At 39.9% G+C, this 20,629-nt stretch overlaps 1 protein-coding gene across 3 annotated transcripts in view; it reads left to right on the top strand.

The window, feature by feature from the left end:
* The first annotated feature begins 16,047 nt into the window (after nucleotides 1-16,047).
* The window catches only part of Phip (pleckstrin homology domain interacting protein), a 114,209-nt gene continuing 109,627 nt past the window's right edge, over nucleotides 16,048-20,629 (top strand). For 2 of the 3 annotated variants that reach the window (XM_039082539.2, XM_039082542.2), the window contains exons 1-4: nucleotides 16,048-16,308; nucleotides 16,414-16,472; nucleotides 16,602-16,631; nucleotides 16,823-16,882. In XM_039082539.2, coding sequence (XP_038938467.2) covers nucleotides 16,269-16,308; nucleotides 16,414-16,472; nucleotides 16,602-16,631; nucleotides 16,823-16,882 — 189 coding nt within the window. In that variant the 5' untranslated portion in view covers nucleotides 16,048-16,268. 3 annotated transcript variants of the gene reach the window in all.

The following is a 20,629-nucleotide window of genomic DNA, read 5'->3' as shown; positions in this document are numbered from 1 at the left end:
AAGCAAACAAGCCAGTAAGCAGCACTCCGGCAGGGCCTCTGCATCAAATCCTGTCTCCAGCTTCCTGCTCTGTTTGCATTTCTGTCCTGACTTCCTTCAATGATGAACACTGATGTGAACATATTAGCCAAATAAAATTTTTCCTCCCCAAATTGCTTTTGGTCATGGAGCTCTTCATAGCAATTGTAACCCTAACTAAGACAACATCCAGGGCTGGATAGATGGCTCAGAGGTTAAGAGCACCCGACTACTCTTCCAGAGGTCCTGAGTTCAATTCTCAGCAACCACATGGTGGCTCACAACCATCTGCAAAGAGATCCAATGCCCTCTTCTGGTGTATCTGAAGACAGCTACAGTGTACTTATATATAATAAATGAATAAATCTTTAAAAAAAAACAAAAGACAACATCCAAAGTATTACTATAACTAAATTCTGAAAATACTTTCAATTAGGATGTGAAACTATTGGGATCTGATAACAGGGTAAATGGTGTAATTTAAAGAACACTATTAAAGTACTTGAGATTATCTACAAATATCAAAAATATATTCGACCTATAATTCATGAATTCTACCCTGGATATATACACCCAAAAGACTTGCACATAGTAAACAGTCATATGATTATGGTCACGCACAATAGTCATCTTATTCCTAGCAGTTACTGACTAAAGCAAAGCAATGTTTCTTCACAGACTAATGCAAAATTAAACTATAGAACAGTCACATGATGAAATAGCACACAGCAATATATAGTTATAAATTATATATTGGCACAGCTAATCTTCTCTTAAATGATGTCATTAGTTTAGACATTTTGCTCATAGGTTGCAGAACCAAATATAGTTTAGTTTAAACAAAGAAATATTTATGATATCGATACTGTACTGTCTTACTCAATTCACATGGTTAGGAGCTCATTTTCAAAAAGAAACCAGATTTGGAGAAATGTTTGATTTAAAATTTTTTTACCTGGAAGAAAATTTAGTAAAGAGTAAACATGATCAAGCAAATGAACCATTCTGTTCTTGAATCAAATAAGCCTTTTCTCTTGTTAGTAATTAGAACAATAAATAATTTAAACTGAAACTTTCTTTTTTTTTTTTCTTTTTCAGAGCTGGGGACCGAACCCAGGACCTTGTGCTTCCTAGGCAAGCACTCTACCACTGAGCTAAATCCCCAACCCCGAAACTTTCTTTTTTAATGGTTGTTTTATTTACTTACTTTTCAAATGTTATCCGCCTTCCCCTCTGCAGACCACCTATCCCTCGCCCCCTGTATCTTTGAGGGTGCTCCCCCACCCACCCACTCCCGCCTCACCACCCTAGCATTCCCTTACACTGGGGCACTGAGCCTCCACACGACCAAGGGCCTCCCTTTTTATGGTTGCTAGAGAAGGCAATCCATTGCTACATGTGCAGCTGGAGCCATGGGTCCTCCATGTATTCTCTTTGGTTGGTGGTTTAGTCCCTGGGAGCTCTGGGGGGCCTGGTTGATTGACACTGTTGTTCTTCCTAATGGGTTTGCAAACCCCTTCAGCTCCTTCAGTCCTTCCCCTACTTCCTCCATCGGGGTTCCCAATTCTCAGTCCAATGGTTGGCTGCGAGCATCCACATCTGTATTGGTCAGGCTCTGGCAGAGCCTTTCAGGAAACAGCTATATCAGACTCCTGTCAGCAAGCCTTTCTTGGTATCAGCAATAGTGACTGGGTTTGGTGTCTGCAAATGGGATGGATGTGGCCAGTAGGATTTGCTGAAGGAGGCTAGAGGCAGGAGGATCACGAATTTGAGGCCAGCCTGGGCCAAACTGAAACTTCTTAAGGACTTATTTTCATCTCTCTCTCTCTCTCTCTCTCTCTCTCTCTCTCTCTCTCTCTCTCTATCTCTGTGTGTGTGTGTGTGTGTGTGTGTGTGTGTGTGTGCATGAGCACACGCATGCGTATTCTCCTAATGTAGGTTCCCACAGACACCAGAAGAGGGCATTCAGCCCCTGAAGCTGGAGTTACAGGCAGTAGTGAGCTGATAAACATGCGTGATTGAACTCCAGTCCTCTACAAAAATAGTATGCACTCTAAACCCCTGAGCTAGCTCTTCGGTTCACTGAAACTTTAAAATAATCTACAAATATTAATAATGGAAGATAGCTGTGTCATTTCCACTTTATAGATGTGAAAAACAAGCCTAAAAGACTAAAAGTAGAGAAAAATGGCTGTGCAGAAATCTGGTTTGTGAACAGTGCTGTTGGTTAAGAACTCTCTTCTCAAAAAGATCATGTCTTCACCCGCATTCTAAAGGGCGGTTAGAATCTGTGTCACCACACCTAACAGTGTGAGTCTGTATGCTTGGTTTGGCACGTTGAGGGATACACTCTATATCCAAAAAACCATTATTATTTTATTGTTCACCACGTTGTTCACATACATCAGTATAAACAAATGCATTTGGAAATTCTGAAAGTTAATGATGCTCTGTGTATTTTGTGTGCTTCAAATCTACCTGAATCTGGGGGACTTTACACTCAAGGACTAGGTACTCAAGGCTACTAGGAATATAGGTTGTTTGGGAGTGGAGAGTGTTGACTATAAATCCTCTTTCCTCTCAAACACTATGTCTTCAAATGCATTCTAAAAGCACGCTTAGTATCAATGTCGAAACACCTAACAGACCAGGATTTGATTTTGTGATGAGGAGAATATTAGAAAATACCATTTTTTTGGTCAAGCGTGTAGTCCAAAGTCAGCATTCTATTTATGAGAGTAATACCGCGGAGATAGTTGTAGAGAACTCCACTTTCCCCTATAATGCTGCCTGAAGAAGAGGTGTATGTACTCATTCTCTCATTCCTTAACAGAGATAACTCTCATGGATTGTGTTAACCTATTTGCATATTTTTAAATCATTTAAAACTATTTAATTTATTAATATTTTGTACCTGTATGTGCATATTCTCTCTCTCTCCCTCTCTCTCTCTCTCTCTCTCTCTCTCTCTCTCTCTCTCTCTCTCTCTATCTCCTTCCCCTGCTCTCTCTCTGTGTGTGTGTGTGTGTGTGTGTGTGTGTGTGTGTGTGTGTGTATGTGCACAAGCACATATACTTTCAGGAGTTAACTCTTTACATTATAGGTTCAGGAGATCAAACTCAAGCTGTCAGGTGTGTATGGCAACAACTTTTCCCTCTGAGCCAGCTTATCGGTCTATATAAGTATTCTAAGCAAATGATATTCTTTCTTGGTCTTCTCATAGAAATAACAAACACCCTTTGAACTGTAACTGGATGTCAAAAGGTAGGGAACCATCTTAGTTCCAGCTTTAAGAAATGCTGAAGAGTTACACTACCTGGGTTGTATTCTTCCCAAAAATTTTAACTTTAATCACAAAGAAACAATTAGTGAAATTCAAGCTGAGAAATATTTTTCTTTTGAAAATATTTTTTGGGAGGTTCTTGAAAACTATCAATGGTGAGGCCCTGTATCAAAAGTCCAACAGAACTGGATGGGGAGATAGCTGTTGGTAAAGTGCTTGCCATGTAAACTCTGGGAACTGTGTAATCCCTAGACTCCAGAAGCCACATATGGTAGTAAGTTTATAATCCCATCCCTGGGGAGGCAGAGACAGGCCGATCCCTGGGGCTCTCAGGCAAGTTAGCCTAGCCTAGTTGGCAAACTATGGGCTAATGAAAGACCCTAGTTCAAAAAACAAGATGGCTACTTCCCTAAGGCTGACATTAAAATTGACTTCTGGCTTCCATAAGCATGCATACACAAATGTTTGCCCACCTGCACACATATGTGCACCCTTATGAACACAAATGAACAAGCAATGCGCAAACACCAAAATCCCCACAAAACACTAAACCCTCAATCTGTCATGTCATGAAAGATGTGAAAAGCTAGACAACTTGTTCCAGGATAAGAGAAAAATAAAACACTGTATCAAGTCACTGCAATATGAGCTAGGTCTTCAGTCAATGGGTGACTCTTTAGTCCTCAGATAAGAAAGTATGGAACAATAAAAGCGTGCATTTATTAAGCTCTTATTGTGTACCTAGTTCTGCACATTGAGAAAGATTTGGGTACACTAATAACATAGGAGCCAATGGATTTGTTGGCTGAGTAGGGACTCTGGGGCCAGCTCTCCTTACACGATTTGTTTCTTGGATTTTCAAGTTACTAACTTGACACAGGACACACTACTCTACCATTCTATACCTCACTTCACTAATTTTTAAGGCAAGCAAATGATAGTAGTACCTTCATTGTGGGGTCTTGCGAAGATGAAGTAAGATGGCGTTTATTAAACACTTAGAATAGTGTCTGATCATTCTCAATGCTCAGTACTCAGCACTGTGCTTAGTACACAGTGTTGGCTTTTTAGTATGGATAGTATTATCTAATTCAGTCCTCATGATGACCTTATGAGTTAGGTAAACACCTCTCTTCTTATATTTTTTGTGGGAAAGTAATGCTAAGTGTGGTTAAATCCCCTAAGGTCACTGATATGATTCTTGTCTATGTAATTTAACTCTTCAGATCTTTTCTTGATTCTCTCTAACTTCATTCTTTCTCCTCCTCCTCTCCCTCCTCTTCTTCCTACTCTTTCTTCTCTTTCTTCCTCCCCTTCTTCGTCTTCCTTCTCTACCCAGCCCCCGGTTTATTTTGCCTCATGGTTTCAGAGCATACAGTCAGTCCATAGTGTAAGGAGAGTCTGGCAGAATACAAGGTAGATTGTATTCAAGCAGAAAATGAAATCTTCAGGCTAATTTAAAATAGGGATTGTTTACATAGTCTCTGATTGTTTTGTCGAGACCATTTTGAAAGTTGGAATATCTGCTCTCTCCCCAGATTTCTTAGTTGTATTTGGCAATTCCAGTGAAATCAATGAATGTCATTTCTCTTGCAGACATCATGTTGATTGCTTTGTGATAAGCTATTCTCATTCGATGATTCTGTTCATCTACCCTTTAACCAAGCATAGCAGAAGGATTTCAGTGTTGATTAAAATTTGGAAAGGAGAATATGGGCTTGGATAAATGATTTCAAATTATTTAACATCCTTGTTAACCAGACAATCCTCAAAGATCTTTTCCTCCTCTATACTGCGATATTTTTAAAAGATTAATATATTTTTATTTTATGCATATGAACATTCAGAAGAGCCAGAACAACCCTGAACAACAAAAGGAAAATGCTGGAGCTCTCACCAATGCAGATTTTAAGATATACTATAAAGTAATATTAATAAAAACAGCATGGTACTGGCTTAAAAACAGACTCAAGACCCATGTAAACCCCCGTTTCAATCAAAGAGAGCATCTTCAACAGATGATACTGGTCAACCTGTATAGCTATTTGTAGAAGAATGAAACTTAATACTCAGCTCTGACCCTGAACAAAACCTCAGGTCTGAAAGGATCAAGGACTTTAACATAAGACCAGATATCCTGAATTTGATGAAGGAGAAAGTAGAAAATACACTTGAACTCACTGGCACAGGAAAGGACGTTTCCAACAGACTCCGTTAACACAGGCATCAAACCCAGCAGCTAATAAATGGAAGCTCATGAAGCCAAAATGGTTCTTGGACAACAAAGGGCACTCTCATTAGAGGGAGGAGGACACCTATAAAATCAGGAAACATTTACTAGTGACACATCTGACAGAGAGATCATATCTAGGATGTATAAAGAACTAAAAATCATACATAACAAGACAGCAAACTCTCCACTTAAAAAGTGGGACATGGAACTAAATAAAGAGTCCCCAAAACGAAATAGAAATGGCTGAAAAAAAAAACTTTGAAAAAAAGTCTAATACCTTTAGCGATCAGGAAAGTGCAAATTAAATTTACTTTTTAGATTTTATCTTACCACAGTCAGACTGGCTAAGGTAAAATAAATAAATAACAAAATAAAAAAAGACAAGAAACATATAAAAACATAAAAAACAAACCACTACAAATACTAGCACTGCTGGAGAGAAAGGGGAGCATTTCCTCACTGTTGGTGGCAGTACAAACCGGTTCAGCCACTATGGAAATTAGTGTGGAGGAGCATCAAAAACCTGAAAATAGATCTACCATATGATCCAACCATTTCACTCTTGGGCATATGCTCCAAAGACTCTATATGCTAATATAGAGATATAGAAATTTATTCTTGTTTTATTGCAGCTCTATTCGCAATGTCCAGGAAATGGGTACAGTTTAGCTGGCCATCAACTGATAAATGGATCCCAAAAATGTGGCATATTTACACATTGGAATATTACTTGGCTATTAAGAAAAATGAAATTATGAAATGAATGGCGCTGAAAACAATCATCGTGAGTTTGAAGATCCAGACTCAGAAAGACAAATTTCACATTTCCCCTCATTTTTGGAGATTAGCTTTGAATCTTCAGCTATCTGTGTTTTATTTGGAATATCCAGAGAGGTCAGGAGGTTACTAAGGGCCAGTGGGGTGAGGGGGGAGCAGAATACATGTAGGTCAGAAGGGGCATCAGGACATCTGGAACTGGAGTTACAGATGGTTATGAGTCAACTTACTTGGGAACAAGGAAATGGACCTGGCTTTTGTAGGTTGCTTTCGTCTATGTTGTGGGTTCTTTCTTCCCCCCTTTCAACTCCCTAACACTAGATAAGATAGGAAAAAGAACAGAGAGGAAAGGAACTAGATCCCTGAATGAAGTCAGGGGCAGAGGGAAGACCATGTTACTGTTAGACTACTTACTGCTGATTAGGGCCATCGAGTTCCTTGGGGCAAGTTTAACCTTTGATGTCAAGATATCTAATTTCTTCTTGTTTTGTCTTTGTGCATGACTACTTAACAAACCAAGACCAACAACAGCCAAACAACTAACAGCCCTTCTTGGGGCTCTCTGAAAGGTCCCCAGAAGTCCAACCATCACACAATCGCAGGAACTATCTGCAGCTGGGAAAACTATGCCTCTACTAGAGCACAAGGCAAATCATAGTCAGCTGCTTCGAAGCAGCACCATATCCCCAACACTTGGCTTTAAAATGGAAACATATTCTTCTAAAATTTCCCCAAAATTGTCACTACAGGGTTCTCTACAGAAGCAGCAAGTAACCTCTGAGCCACCTCTCCAGGTCCTATTCCCATTTTAAATGTGGAACTACCAAAGTTTTAGATGATATGACTCAGACCCTATTTTGCACTTGGTGTATAGACAAATACAAAATGGGGATAAAGACATTTAAGAAAATTATAAAAGGCATAATAAAGTCAAGTGGCAAGAAGAATATGAGGGGATTAAAAAGTTATGTTTGTTCATTTAAATCAGGCTTGTTTTGTATTCTGTGGCCTTTTATAAGTCATATCATTTCTTCATTTTATATTCAACTAATACTGTTATAAATACTTGGAAAGGGCAAAGCTGATATATAAATGTCACATGATTTTCTGGCATTCCAACCTTTTGTTTCCTTCCCTCAAGAGGTAAACTACCAGTGGTTCCATATGCTACTGTTAGTCTTATGAAATTGTGGAAAACTAGGATCATTGTTGATAGCAATCCTACTCTACCTCCCCATTGCCATTTATTTAATACAGATATCTCGAGAAAAAAATATCGCCAATTATTATCTGTTGTATATTTCAAATTGTGTACACAAGGAAGATGCAGAAATCCAAAGTCCAGGGATTGTCCCTAAAAAGATAAAAACAGAAAAGACAAAAAACAAAACAATAGCTACAAAACAAACGAAGCCTCTTAGTATAGTGTTAGCTTTCACTATTAAATTTGAAACAGCCCAGAGTTACCTGAGAAGGAAGTCTTTACCAAATACTACCCAGATCAGATTGGCATGAGGGAACACTCATGGGGATTTTCCTGATTCTCATTTGACATAAGAGAGATCAGCCCATTGTGGGCAGCAACATTCCAAAGCCAGGTAGTCCAAGATGAATAAGGATTCTAGCTGAGCAGGACTGAGTGAGCAAGACAGCAGGCAGTGTTCTTTTATGGTTTCTGCCCCAAGTTCCTTCTTGAGTTCCTGCTATGACTTCTCTCACTGGAGCACCTTGACTTGCAAGTGTAAGCCAAATAAATATTTCCCTCTCCTAAGACGATTTTGGTCATGGTGACCATCACAGCAAGAGAAAGAAAATGAAGATACAGTTAGTAAAAAACAAAACAAAACAAAAACCAACGTTTATATACTTGAATATTTTGTGACTATAGAGACTTACAAAGTTTGAAAGCACAGGGTATGGACAGCTCATCCCTTGTTTGCTTGTTGTTCTTTACTTGTTCTTTCTTTGGAAAATAAGGTTTCCTAGACAGGCAATTTTTTGTGCTATGCATCCTGAAAACTGCACTGGATTGGCCTAGTTTGGAGACTCTAAAAAGAGATATCAATATTTATAAAAAGTTAATATGTCATCGTTGGAAAACTAAATGTTTATCTGGAGGGTAGTAAAGAGATACAGTTGAGGATAGAGATTTTGGGGGCAATAAAATAAATATTTTATTTATTCTTGAGTATTGGAGAGTTTTTCACAATGATACATTTTTAAAATTAAATTTTTAAGATCTCTCAATTTCTAGAAGAATACATGTTCTGGTTTAAGAGAGAATTAGACCTTTTTTCCCACCCAGGGTTAAGCACTGAAGCCAGGGTCTTGCACATGCTAGACAATTGTTCTACTGATCTGCCTTCCTCAGTCCAAGAATTAATCTTTTAAAAAGTGAGAATGTAGGTTTGCAACTAGAAGATAAGGAAAACCCTGCACATAATAAACATTTTCTGTAGTCAATACAACTTAAAAATTATTACATTTATATTTATTATGTGCTGGTGTGTATGTGTGTTGGGGGAGGGGAATCAGTGTACAAGTTGCAGGTGTCAGCTCTCTCTCCACCCTGTAGGTCCTGAGGATGAACCACAGGGAAGGCAGATGTCCTTTCTTACTGAATCACCTTGTCCACCTGTCAGTGCAAAAGAGTCGTTGACTGCAGTTTATAAGTTTCAATTTCATCGTGGCTACAGGATCCTTTGGCTCCAAACCTCTCCACATCCAGTTTGCATGACTAAGACTAAACTAGAAATTAGTTGTTAATTTTCAAATATGGGACCCCTACCCTCACTACCAAAAGTCTTATAAAACTGTCCAGAAATCTGTGTTGTACTTAGGTGTTTATTTCGCAGAATTTGTTGAAAATATTTTTTCATGGATTTGCTAAAGTTATAAATTTGTACTATAGCACATTAGGTTAAGACGCAAAAACAGAGTCCCATGTGATAAATACACCATTGTTTTTATTTCAGGTCTTGAAATTCTCTAAAGCTATAGTGGATATATATATATATATATATATATATATATATATATATATATATATATATATATATATATATAAAATCTCCATCCATATCTCTTATAGGCCATGCAATAAATTGAATTATGGCTGCTAAAGAAAGTCCAATTTTAATTACTGACCACTCATGGAGATGGGTCAAACTTTTGCTTTCCAGGTATAGCCCTTAGGAGGTGATGCTGGTGATTCATCAGCCTCCGAACTCACCTGTGCTGATCTGTGCACCTTGGGTGTTGGGATGATATAATGAGGGCCCACACTGCAAGCTAGCATTTAAATGATGGCTCCTCGGCTGACACGCAGAAAGTAAGAATTTGCAATGAGAATACTATTATATGAAGCAAAGCAGATGGGGCAAGGGCTGGATGCTAGAGATGGACTTCGAGTTTCCATGTCAACTCACTTTTGTCCGGAAAAAGAAATACAGCTTCACAGAAGGAGTAAACAATACCAGAACTTGTAATAGATGCTCCTATCTGTGTTGTTTTTAAACTTTTCAAAAGTAAAGTTCTATTGAAATGGTTCATTAGTAATATAGGATGAGAACTAAACAAGCCACAGAAAAGGAAAAGAACTGCATGCCAAAGGAATACACAGACTGTAGTGATTATTCTAAGAAAAGTGCCTGGGGAGAGTTATTGGAGGAAGATATCTTTACAACTGAGCCATGGTTCATTTCCCAAGTCTGTATCAAAAATTACTTTAAAAACTTAAGGTCGTATGGAATCTGGACCTAATAATAAACGCATATCCTAATTTAAACTTTGTAGAGAGGAGAAGTTAGGGCAACATTAGTCGTAAAGAAATTCAAGCCTATGTAAGTTCTGGAAGCATCATAATCTAAGAATCAGAGAGAAGCAATCATAATACTGAAAAATTCAGTAATCCCTCTAAAGGAAATCTCACATCTGAAGAGGCCTGGTTTGTCCTGACCTGGTCAAATACTTTGGAAAAGGAAAAAACAATACTAATGTGACCATGCACTCTCACATTGCATAGAAGAAAAACCCTGTGGTTAGACTGCACTTGCTTACATCTATGACAAAAGAGAGAAAAAGGAAGAGGAAGAAGAGGAGGGACAGAAGGAGAGAGGAAAAGGCCTCCATTTCCTAATTTTTTTTTGCAAACATTTCTCTCAGTCTTTCCTTTCACAGCCAGAACAGTTGAGAGTTAGAGGCATGGAAAGTTTTAATGTATGATGCCTCAATTCTGAACCACAGGGACTACATTCATTGTTATATAACTTTTAGAGTTCTTCAGGTAGATCCAAACTAACCACACCGAATGGGAATCGAATCTTCTTTCTCATACTGGATTTACCATTAGAAACCGAGGTCTCAATGACAGAAGAGGAGGCAAATTTAGATACTTTGAAAATGACTGAAAATATAGGCGTGTTGGGGGAGATGGAAATTGGAGGCAGGAACCTACCAGAAACCACGACTGAAGGGTTAGATAGAAAGCACACTGTATGACGTGCACCAGCCAGGGAACAACGGGGAGAGAGAGCTCTGAAGAGTGGGAGTTGTTTGATTTTTTTTTTTAAATAAGTTTTAAAAGTTAAGAAGATGTGCGGAGTCAGGAAAAAGACAACGTAGGTCTTCCCTCTCACGTGATTCTACTTTCTTAACATTCTTAAGATAGTCCCTGGGGGATGCCCAGCCATGCGTCATGCAATCCGTGTTGAAGGGAAACAGCGAGGGTGTTCTTACTACAACGTTGTGCGGAAAGGCTGTTTGTCTGTCAATCCTTTTTGTTCGGTATGGGTTCTCCACACCTGAATGTAAGCATGAGGGTTATGAAGGTAATAGGATTTGTAATCCCAGAATCTAATTATGAGCTTTTCATAAACTTCAGCACACATATCTCTCAATAGGATAATGTTGGTATTATTCTGTAAGTGCTTGCTGGCCAGTAATGTTTCAGTGGGATAAAGCAACAAGAGTCACGCTTGCAAAATAGGCACATGTATGAAAACAAAAGCAGTCTGCAAATACAGTATAGATAGGCCTTCTATTTTCTAATTCTGAAATTGGAAAGAACAGTTTTGATTAACTGGATGGGGTAAGTCTAATGGCATCTCTTTAAACTTCACTAAAAACTAAAATTAATTCTCAATTTTGAGGTCGACTTGAGTTCTACTGGCAATCTGAAAGTTTAGGTCTTATTCCTATGGGTGGTTTTCCTTCCTCACCAACAGGTCGACTTTGGTGTCCCTGAATCCTTGCATTTTTGTTATGAGGAAATTTCTCAATATTTATTGGTTAAGCCTCCCTCCCTTCTCTCTCCCTAAGTTGATTTTCATTCCTTGGGTGTTCTTGAAGTTTATGAATTAAGTATATATAAATGTAAGAGATGTTGTAGCCCCAGTCCTGAAATCCTGTCTTAAAAATCATATTAATGATACTATATTTTATTTAAAATACAACCAGCAGCAACTTCCTAGAGCTTGGGCATCCTCCCCACCATCTACCTTCTCTGTGAGTTCAGCCCCCTTCCTATTCATCAAACACCTCGCTAGGATAACACACACCTGCAGACTTCCTTATGTCTTCTCCCCCTCTGGAACAGCCTTTTTCTACACCATCTTCCGTGCTGCTCCGAATCTTAGAGAGATATGTTCCAAAAACTGTTTTTCTGTAATATCTAACTGTACTGTTAAAATCAGAAAGTGGTTCTAAAATGTGTACATGGATTTATCCATGAAGGTATGTGTTTCTTTTACAAACTAACCTGTAACAATTGTAAATGACCAGGGTTATTTAACTGGGAGGGAAAAAAAGCTTGAATGATTCACTAACATTAAAATAAGAAAGGGAATATATGATTATTGGAATCTAGCTAATATTTGTTACAGATTATAAGAAAATGTACTACAGTTTATGGGGAAAGCTTTCAGTGATCTAATAAGGGAGAATCATTAAGTAAAATTAAATACCAAAAAAAACCCTCAAACAAACCAACAAACCCCATATTAAATGATGCAGTGGTTTACTAAAGTAAATTAACCCCCATTCCTTCTGAAGGTACCAAACTTATAGCTGCTCATGAGATTCAGCCTTGATATTCATGGGTGGCGGAGACAGTAGGGTGTGAGAAGAACAGACAGGCATGGCAGAAGGCACAGAGGTGGAGGGTAAGTCGCAGCAGTGTGGCTTATCAGAAAGTGCCCTTCTAGTAGCATGTGCATTTTGTTCTTCAGGGCAAATAGGTGTTTGGTTTTGTTTTAAGTTATTCTTTGGAGAAGGATGCTTTCTGCTTTATTTCATGGAGTGAAACTTTTCGCTTTGAAAGTAGCATCCAGAGACTATACAGCTGAGTGGGAGGTAGTCTGCATAGCATGAGCAAGGACCTGGGTTCACCGCCCAGCCTTACAAAACAACAAAACAATGTAATTGCTCCCCCAAACCTCATAAGGGTAACATGAGAGCAGTACAGAAACACGACTTACATAAAAGGTAACACACTGAATCCACGAGTTTTCCTTCTGTGTCAGTATATATGTCATACTATAGGAGGCAAATCAAATTTCATAAAGATAGTAGAACGTTAAGGTTTGTAATTAGCATCCATCTTATTCTAGAAAAGATTTAAATGGCTGTCTATCATTCATGTTTTTGAAGAATTATTGCTTATCAAAATCAATACGAAATTTCTGTTAAGTGCTTAGCCTGGCTCACGTGATACCAAGGTTCCAGTGTGGAATTTCATAGAAATTTTGAAAAAGTTTATAATTCTTCTAAGGAGACTATCAGATAAAAATTAGTTTTTGCTTCCAAGAGTTCTTTTCTTCTTTGATGTTGTTTGGTTGTCTGTTTTTCTTTTCTGTTTTTTGTTTTTACCTCTTTAATTAAAATGCACTGAGATATTTCTTTAATAGTATTTTTTCTTGTACATAAAAACAGAAAGGAATAGAAAGGGGTATGGATTGCGTTAAACTGTCTTTACGTAGAAACAAATCACCTGTGGAAAGAACTGTGCACACCTCTGCTTTGGGAACAAAATACAGGATTTCTAAACAAGAACTTGTATTTGATAAGCAAAGACATTTTGCATACATATGCACAATAAATGACTTAGCAATCTCCAGTTAGCTGAAATGTTTTATGCTTGATGTTAAAGAATGTGAAGTGATCATGGTCTTGTTTTTTCTCAAAAGAACATTTAATGGACTTAGCAAGATGCAATTTAACAACTAGAGCTAAAAGCAATTCTTTATTTACTGAGGGAATGAGAGAAATCCTAATTTTTGTCAAGCACTCTGTATATTTTACATGAAACATTGATAGGAATTATTTTAAAGGCAAGCTTACAACTGTTTTCAAACTAAGTATTTCAAAAAGAAACTAAAAACATTGCCCAAGTTAGCCAAAAATGTTAGCAATAACATGTTTAGAAGGAAGCAGGCTTTCCTTAAAATTTTTTATTTTTGTTTTTCAGTCTCACGAAAAATCTTCCATGACTTCTGCCTGGAAACCATACATGATATCATGTTAGCTTTGCAGGTTTCCCAACACCTACAAAACTTTATCCAGCTAAATTTTACATTACCTGTCAAAATCTGATTTTACTTCACAGGGACAAAACATGGAAGAGTAAGAATTAGATTAGTGCTGCATTCAGAACCAGCAAACCTCAAGTCGAATTTTTAGTTATCAAAATCTGTTCATTTAAAGACCTTCTCAATGAAGTACCAAAATTATTTGAAGGGCACAATACATTTAAAACAGTTAAGATAGAACAACATCAGTCATATAAATAAATACAATTGCAAAGGCATATAAAATATGCTTTTATGCCTAATTATCCAGAAGCAGGCTACTTTACCCATCATTGTAAGCAAAGGATTACATGTTTTAAAAATGCAAACATGTCCAGATTCTGAGGACAGCCACGCCAGTTTAGGGGCAGTTCTGATAATAAGGTAGCAATAGGACCAATCATGATAACCTCTTATATTTATTTTATTGAGTTACAAAAGGCATTTTTACATCCATTATTCCAAAAAGGATTGAGATAGTTTCCTCTTGCTTACACGTGTGAGGATTTCTGGTGTGTTACTGCACTCTTGCAGTACAGCCGAAGGCGGCTGCAGCATTTCCCACTAGGAAGGCAAGGAGCTAGGAGGGTGCTCGCTCAGAGAAACAATCCGGAAAACACAATACACCTTCTTGGTCCTTACCTCACAAATTACCTTTTAAAATCAGACCCACAAAATGCAGCTTATTATCTAAAAAATTCAAAGAAGATCCTTTGTTAAGAATTAACAAAAGAATGACTATCCTAATTCTCTCTAAAATGCCAACCTTTAAAAAAAATTGAACTCTCAAAGTCTTTTTGGAAAGTGCTTAATTCATCTGGAGATAAATATCACTCGGTGTCCTTGTTTTCTAACAAACGGCCTTTTCCATTGTTCCCATTAATTTCACCCATATTCGTTTTAAAAATAACAAGGCCCCTATCCTCATCAGCAAAACACAGATGAACGATGTATCATATAAAACCTGTAATTACATTAGGATTTACGGAAGATTTTTGTTTCTGCTTTTCGCCAGTTTTTAAGAAGTCCTCCCGTGATTAACTGTAAACAGGAATGGTTTACACCATAAATTAGAAGCCATTAATTAGCATGACGAAGTCAACTGCAAGATACACAGATAATTTAAATTATTTAACCACTAATCACCTTTGCCAAACTGTAATATACTCTTTCAATAACCTTCGGTAGGTTATCGACCGGTCAGTAATTTACCTCCATATCAGTTAGAGATAAGTATTAGCTAGCGCCCTTTCCTTTCCCTCAGGTTTATATTAGCTCTTCTTGTAAACACTTTAAAAAGCTTTAAGGTTCTTCACTTCCAAATCCCTAATTAGCCATCACTAGCCTTTTTGTAATGGGGGAGGGAGGAGATGAGCTGAAGTACAAATCTGGAGTTCCTCTTGCCCGTTTATCAAAACAAAAACATTTAAAAAAGAAAACGAACGCTTCAGGCGATGGTAGTAATAAAAGAAATATGCAGAGGTGGCTTCAGGGAATAACGGGTTTGCAGAACGCAAGTAGCTCACAAAAAAAAGCAGCCCGAACCTCTATTGCAACCCACGGCACTCCAATAAATTACACAACACTTGCCCAGGCTGCAGAAATATCGCAGGACAAGACTTACACGGATGCCAATCCGCAGCATTTATACACATGCACATGGCAAGACAGGAAGCAAACACTAGCGTTCAAGTCGGGCAGGGCGGCGCGATCCCGACTTGGCCCAGCTTGAGAGTGCTCCCTGAGTCTCTCTGTGCGTGCGTGAGAGTGAGCCCCGTCCTCCCGGCATTTCCCCTCTTTGGGCAGTTTTGCTTCATTTGTTTCCTATTTCTGCTACATAGAAACTAACTTCCATCTCAGCCCAGCCAGCGCCGCTGAATAGAGCCTGTGCTGCGGCTCCGTGTGCGTCAGATCCCTCCGCGCAGCCGTGCCGGCCCCCTCCTTCCCTCCCTTTCTCCCTCCCGCGGGCGGCCTCCTTAGAGAAAGCGCCTGCCAGGCAGCCCGCCGCTTCGGCTCCGGCATCTTCTCGGGCCGGAAATAAATAAATAAGTCGTGGCCCGGGCCGCGCGGAGGGGCGACCGCGCGGGCGCAGGCCTAGGCCGAGGCACTCCTTTTCCCGCGGGGGGCGGGGGCGGCGAGAGCGGGCCGCGAAGGCGCGGACTCCTTTCTGTGGCGGAGGGATCCCGGCGGAGGCGGCCGCAGCCGGGGCCGCTGCCTGAGAGTTGTTGTTTCCTCCTCCTCCTCCTCCGCCTCCGCCGCCGTTGCTTGAATGGTGGAGCCGAGGCTCGGCTCGTGAGCACACACTGACAGCTACAGGGCAGGCGGCGGCACCGTCCCCGCTTCCCCTCGGCGGCGGGGTGTCCCGCCGGCGGCCCCGAAGTGACCCGCAAACATGTCTCGTGAGAGGAAAGGCCTCTCGGAGCTGCGATCGGGTAAGTCGGGAGCTGCGGGGCCGCCGCGCCGGGCGGACTCGCCCGCGGGCCCCCGCCCCCCGCGGCCGCTCAGCCCGTGTCTCCCCGTCCTTCTCTCCCGCGCAGAGCTCTACTTCCTCATCGCCCGGTTCCTGGAAGATGGACCCTGTCAGCAGGCGGCTCAGGTAGGCGGCGCGCGGCGCGGGCCGGGCGGGCGCTCGCGGTGGCCGCCCGCGGGCGTGGGGGAGGGCGGCGGCGGCGGCGGGGCCGCGGCCCGGGGCGCGGGGCTCAGCGTCCCCGCTTTGTTGTTGCAGGTGCTGATCCGCGAAGTGGCCGAGAAGGAGGTAAGGGCGCGGCGGCCCGGCGCTGTCCCGCCGCCGCACGGCCTTCCCCGGCCGCTGCGCAAGCCCGGGTGTCCGGCGGGGCGCGGGACGTGGGGCGCGGGGGTCCCCGGCGGGGCGCGGGGCGGGCTGGGGAGGGGAGCGGCGGCGGGCCGGGCTGGGGGCCGCGCTCACCGGGCGTCCTGTCCCCGCAGCTGCTGCCCCGGCGCACCGACTGGACCGGGAAGGAGCACCCCAGGACCTACCAGAATCTGGTGAGACATTCACAGCGCACTGCAAAGAAACTTTTCCCTGAGTCGAATAAAAATTGAATTTCCCGCAATTTTTTACAGAGACAAAAACTTGGCCCCAGAACGGGAAAGCTGCAAAGGCCACGGGGAGGGTTGGGAGGCTGGAGCGGGGACTGCGGGGGGCGGCGGTCGGGGGTGCGGACGCCCCGGGGCCGCAGGGGCCGCGGACAATTTATTTGTGATATTTTGTTAATGTGCTAGAAATAAAGATACGTCATGAGTGTTGTGCAGTGCAAGGCCGGAGGAGGAGGGGCCGGCGCGCGTATCCGCGCGGGCGCGGGTGCGCGCGCGCGGGGCGGCGGCGGCGGCGGCGGCAGCGGGAGCGGCGCAAGCCTAGAGAGCGCGCTCGCCAGCTCCTCGCTTGCTCTGCAAGCGCGGCCGGCTCAGCTTTCTCCAGACCCACACAATAGCTGGTGACTAACTGCTCCGAAGTGGCATTAGCATTTCACAAGAAGGCCTTTGAGCCCCGGTGGAACCTTGGCAAGATTTTTTTTTCTCTTTACCCCCCCCCCTCTTCCTTTTGTTTTCTGTATATTCAGACCAAGATTTTTAATTTTTTAAAAAAATCTTTTTGGTTGGAGGCGTTCTGATATGTTTGATGGTAGTCATCCAGCGGCACACTGTGCATTATACAAACAGATCGGCCGAAGTATAAACCTGGAAGTTTTAATAGGCGTTTCCTAATTTTGTTGATTTTGGGGGGGTGTATATTACCTTTTATTAAAAGTCATTTATAGAGGGCATTAAAGAGTTGTGATTTTTATCTGCATAGTTGCCCTGTGATGGACTTTGGCTTTTACGTTTTTGTTTATATTGAGATGTTTTCGTTTAATTGATTAAAAAATAACGTTTTTATAGTTTGTGAGTTTTCAAAGGCAATAATTTGCAAATAATTGCTTTCCAAAAATGGAGCTATCACGAGTATTGTGAATGGTAAGGTAAAGCCTTGCTGTTAGTTTACTTCATTCAGTAAAGGAGCTGTAGTTTTCACAGCATCTTCTTTGCCTAAGACATTAGTTAATATATAGTTAGTTGTTCGTATGCATGTGCATATGCATATGCATGTCACAGCAGGACCCGTTGAGCAGTTGAAATTTAGACAATGTATAAAAAATTTTTGAGATGTTTGTGACTCTTAAAGGTAGTTGTAATTACTAATGCTCGAAAGGCTGTAGTGATGAGGCAGTTTTAGTAGTTCAGAATGCAAGTCTTTTAAGTGATGGCATGGCATGATCTTGATAGCTTTTGCTTGGTTTTGGGTAAGAGTCGAATAGGTTTTGTGTGTATGTTTTATGATTTAATATATACTGATTACCCTGATCGTTTAGGCTTTAGAAACTTAATAGAGAATGTTTTTATTTCCGTGCTTCCAAGGTAATTTCCAAGTATCGAATTAGGGAAGTTCAGTTAGTTACTTGGTCCAAAGTGATTGAAATTTTGAAGTAAACTCCTGAGTTTACCATTTGCAATATTGGAAATTTTTACATTTATGCTTTTTACAAAAATCTTGAGTGTATTTCCTTGCCTTTCGGGCTGTTTAAGAAAAAACAAGTCTAAAAAATACTATTACAACCATAGAGCTTTTCTTTTAAAACCAAACTCATCTTTTCCTTTCTTTAAAAACCCCACAAATTCCAAGTCACTGAAAATGGCTGTCTTGCCTACTTCATAGACTTTGAACTTGTGTTTTTTTGAATGAAACATCTAATAGTGTTTTTGACCAAATACTGGTAATGGTTAATCTGGGTAGGAATGTAAGAATATCACTTTGTATCCTGAAATGTAATTTTAGAGATGGTTCTTAGGCTCAAATATTGGTAAGATGAAATATTTGTATTCAGGTTTTTCAAACTTCATAAACTGTCATTGTCAGTATGTTATTTACCAAAAGCCACCTGTTTTCCTTGAGAGGTTTTTACCTCAGCAGTCAGCGATGGCTTTACTCTAAAGATAGGATAAAGTTCTTACTGGAACTTGAGTTTGATTCCTGCTCTCTTTCGTTTACTCAACATAGGACTGCACTGGATGCAGGGCACCCTTGAAGTGCTTGCCGGTCCATTAAGCTATACGCCGAGGTGTGGGAGAGCATGGGTTAGCTTTATATGTCACTTTAATTTTGATTTTAGGTAGCTTTAAAATATTTTGACTGTCAGGTTTTTTAACATATTGGTACATATGAAAATTATGTTTTGGTAAACACATGCATAGTCGCTTATATATTCTGTTGTCTTAATTAAATGTCATGACTTAAAGTTTTTCTTTTTGTACATCACATTGAATTAACAAAAATTGATTTAAAATTATTTGGTGAGTAAAAATGTAGTTTCAACTTCTACTTGAAAATGGTTTGGAGTATACTGAACAATAATTTAAGTAGAAAAATTCATATGAAATTGGAATTTTCTAGAAAATCTTTAGGAAAGAACTATACATTTGTACTTAATGAGTTTAAAAATAAGTATTTATCAACATTGATAGCCTCTCAATAGAATTCCAATGTCATTCAGTTTTGGTTTAGAGGAAAATAAAGTGTTGAGTGCAGTTTTGAAAGTTTTATAAGTTAGAAAAGTAAAAATGACGTTTTATTTGATATATGATTGAAAAAGGGAATTCTTACAAGCTGAGCACTTTGTCTTTGTATTAAGGATGTGATAGATTATTAACTGTGGGAATACTTAAAACATTCTTGTACAAGTGAATAGAATTTGATAGGATAATTGTTTTTGGAACCATTTAAGTTTATTCAGACTTCATATTTGTTAACCTGGATTTTTTTCTTCTTAAAGTAAAAGACATTTTTCAAATATTCACCAGAATTCTTTTAAATGAAGCCAAGTATTAGGCCAAAAAAAAAAAGTTTCTTGTTTTTATTTGTTTATTTTTAGATAGCCTGGTCTTGAACTGTGTGTGGCTGAGATTGACCTTGATTTTGTGGTGTCCTCCCCCCCCCCCCCCAATGCCAGATTACAGAAAGGTTTTGAAGTGCTGGGGTGTAAACACTGGGTGTAAACACCCAGTGGGGTGGACACTTTGATAAGCACTTCACAGTTGAGCTCGCCACATATTCAGTCCTACCAAATTGTTACAGAGTAAGACGTTTATTTTCTGGACAGTATTTTCAGTTTTTTTAAAATGGGATTTCACTCATCCTAGGGTGGTCTTGAAACTGCTGTAGCCTACACTGGCTTTAGTTCTGTCTTTCTGCCTCAGCTTCCCAAGCTGGGGTTATAGGCATCAGCGACTTGGCTAATTTCTTACTTATGTGTTTGAATTTGTTGGCTTTTCAGTTCCTCTTCCCAGTTGTCTCCTTAACTAGTCCTGACTGCTATTTTATTAGGTCTTAAAGCAAATTATTAAAGCATTTTGATCATACTTGGGATGCTTTTTTATTTATAAGTTATTCTTTTCAGTTGAGTTAATATTTTGCTTATTCGTTTATATATGATTTTATTTTGAAAATAACTGTATTTCATTTTTTTAAACTAATTGCATGACATTAGAAATCTTTTTGTCAGTGAAAGAATTAGAAGTCAGGAGATGTGGACTGCTGTCTTAAAGCTAGTTGACAATTAGCTTGCAGGTGATATGAGCAAATTCTAAAATTTATTACTCTTGGCTATTTCTAACTGTAAAAATGTAGACGGAAAGTTATCTGGAAATAAAATTTTGAGTTAGAAATAGAAGTGCATTGTTTTTAAGTTTTTAACATTC

This window comes from Rattus norvegicus, chromosome 8 (assembly GCF_036323735.1).
Source record: "Rattus norvegicus strain BN/NHsdMcwi chromosome 8, GRCr8, whole genome shotgun sequence".
Taxonomy (NCBI): domain Eukaryota; kingdom Metazoa; phylum Chordata; class Mammalia; order Rodentia; family Muridae; genus Rattus; species Rattus norvegicus.
Note: the sequence above shows the minus strand (reverse complement) of the source record. Positions and strands in the feature narration are given on the sequence as shown.